The following is a 1,173-nucleotide window of genomic DNA, read 5'->3' on the forward strand; positions in this document are numbered from 1 at the left end:
GAATCAACGAAAAAAATGAATTTCAATGCAACCTCATATCTACGACTTATATGTGAGATTCGAATTTTGAAGGCTCCTGAAACCAAGCTCTTGGACAAATTGAACTTAAAAGGTTGGTAAAGTTCACGGAAAGAAAGTATTGTACACCTTTAGATTTTAGTTGCTCATCAGTGCCATAAAGTTCACGGAAAGAAAGTATTGTACACCTTTAGATTTTAGTTGCTCATCAGTGCCAACTAGCACAGCCATTCTAAGGAAGAGAAGGTTTAAATAATACGTAAAGAATATAATTTTGAATGTAGTTTTTCTAAATTTTGCCTAAATGTGACACAAGCCTTTGAATTTCTCCCCTAATTCTCCGTTTCAGATTATTTTAGGGTTAAGATTCGCAACAACGTTATTTGCCTCAAAATGGCCAAAATAGATCTAAACTTATTCTAACCAAAATACTATTTCTTTCGACCCCTAATGACAACCATGCTATGCGTTTGAAGCGTTTGATGATGGGATTAGACATTTTAAAAAATGGGATGTCATTTCATCTACTTATATTCCACTACTAAAGGTGGTTGCTCATGGCATTTACAATTTCCGTTTTCCACTACAACAAGCCCAGGAGGCAAGTACGGAATGATCCATAACTGTAATACAATAAATATCGGATATAAGAGCATCGGATATAAGAGCGAATCGGAATTTAGAGCAGGATTGTGAATCCCCGAATCAAATTATATAGTAAAGTATAGTTAAGTAGCATCGAATATAAGAGCACAAAATTGTGGGCCACATCGGACATAAGAGCAGAATTGAAGGCGGCAAAATATATATTTTTTCATATCTTTTATTTCCGGCGCTCCACAGAAAGTTTTCGATGGAAAACTGGTTAAGCCATTGTATAAAGCAAGTTTTCAGCCGCTTTCTCATAAAAACAAACAGTCATACATAATGGCTTGTGTCAAGAAAACCACTTTTTCCATCAAGGAGAAGCAAAAGCTCCTTGCCGATTTTGACAAAGGTTGTCCAGATAAGCCTGGCCGAAGCTGCCACAAAGTCGAAGTCACACGTGCTTCCTTTAGAAACTCTTGGTGTTATTTTTCAAACTTCATAGCCAGTATGTAATTCTCTGACAAATGAACTACGAATTAGGTGCGTAAACATACAGCAAATACACGA

The 1,173-nt window shown here is 36.3% G+C and overlaps 1 protein-coding gene and 1 long non-coding RNA gene across 3 annotated transcripts in view; both read right to left on the bottom strand.

The window, feature by feature from the left end:
- The window catches only part of LOC131880382 (uncharacterized), a 1,094-nt gene extending 555 nt beyond the window's left edge, over positions 1-539 (bottom strand). The window contains exons 1-2 of the long non-coding RNA XR_009373255.1: positions 207-539; positions 33-147 (exon numbers count right to left, since the gene is read on the bottom strand). This is a non-coding gene — a long non-coding RNA (uncharacterized LOC131880382). The remainder of the gene's footprint in view (positions 1-32; positions 148-206) is intronic.
- Positions 1-1,173, bottom strand: part of LOC131880380 (PRADC1-like protein) — a 4,491-nt gene that overhangs the window by 965 nt on the left and 2,353 nt on the right. Inside the window, exon 4 of one of the 2 annotated variants that reach the window (XM_059227006.1) lies at positions 547-641. The exons of the other annotated variant lie outside the window; for it this stretch is intronic. Coding sequence (XP_059082989.1) covers positions 602-641 — 40 coding nt within the window. The 3' untranslated portion in view covers positions 547-601. The remainder of the gene's footprint in view (positions 1-546; positions 642-1,173) is intronic. 2 annotated transcript variants of the gene reach the window in all.

The sequence above is a fragment of the Tigriopus californicus genome, chromosome 5, assembly GCF_007210705.1.
Source record: "Tigriopus californicus strain San Diego chromosome 5, Tcal_SD_v2.1, whole genome shotgun sequence".
Taxonomy (NCBI): Eukaryota; Metazoa; Arthropoda; class Copepoda; order Harpacticoida; family Harpacticidae; genus Tigriopus; species Tigriopus californicus.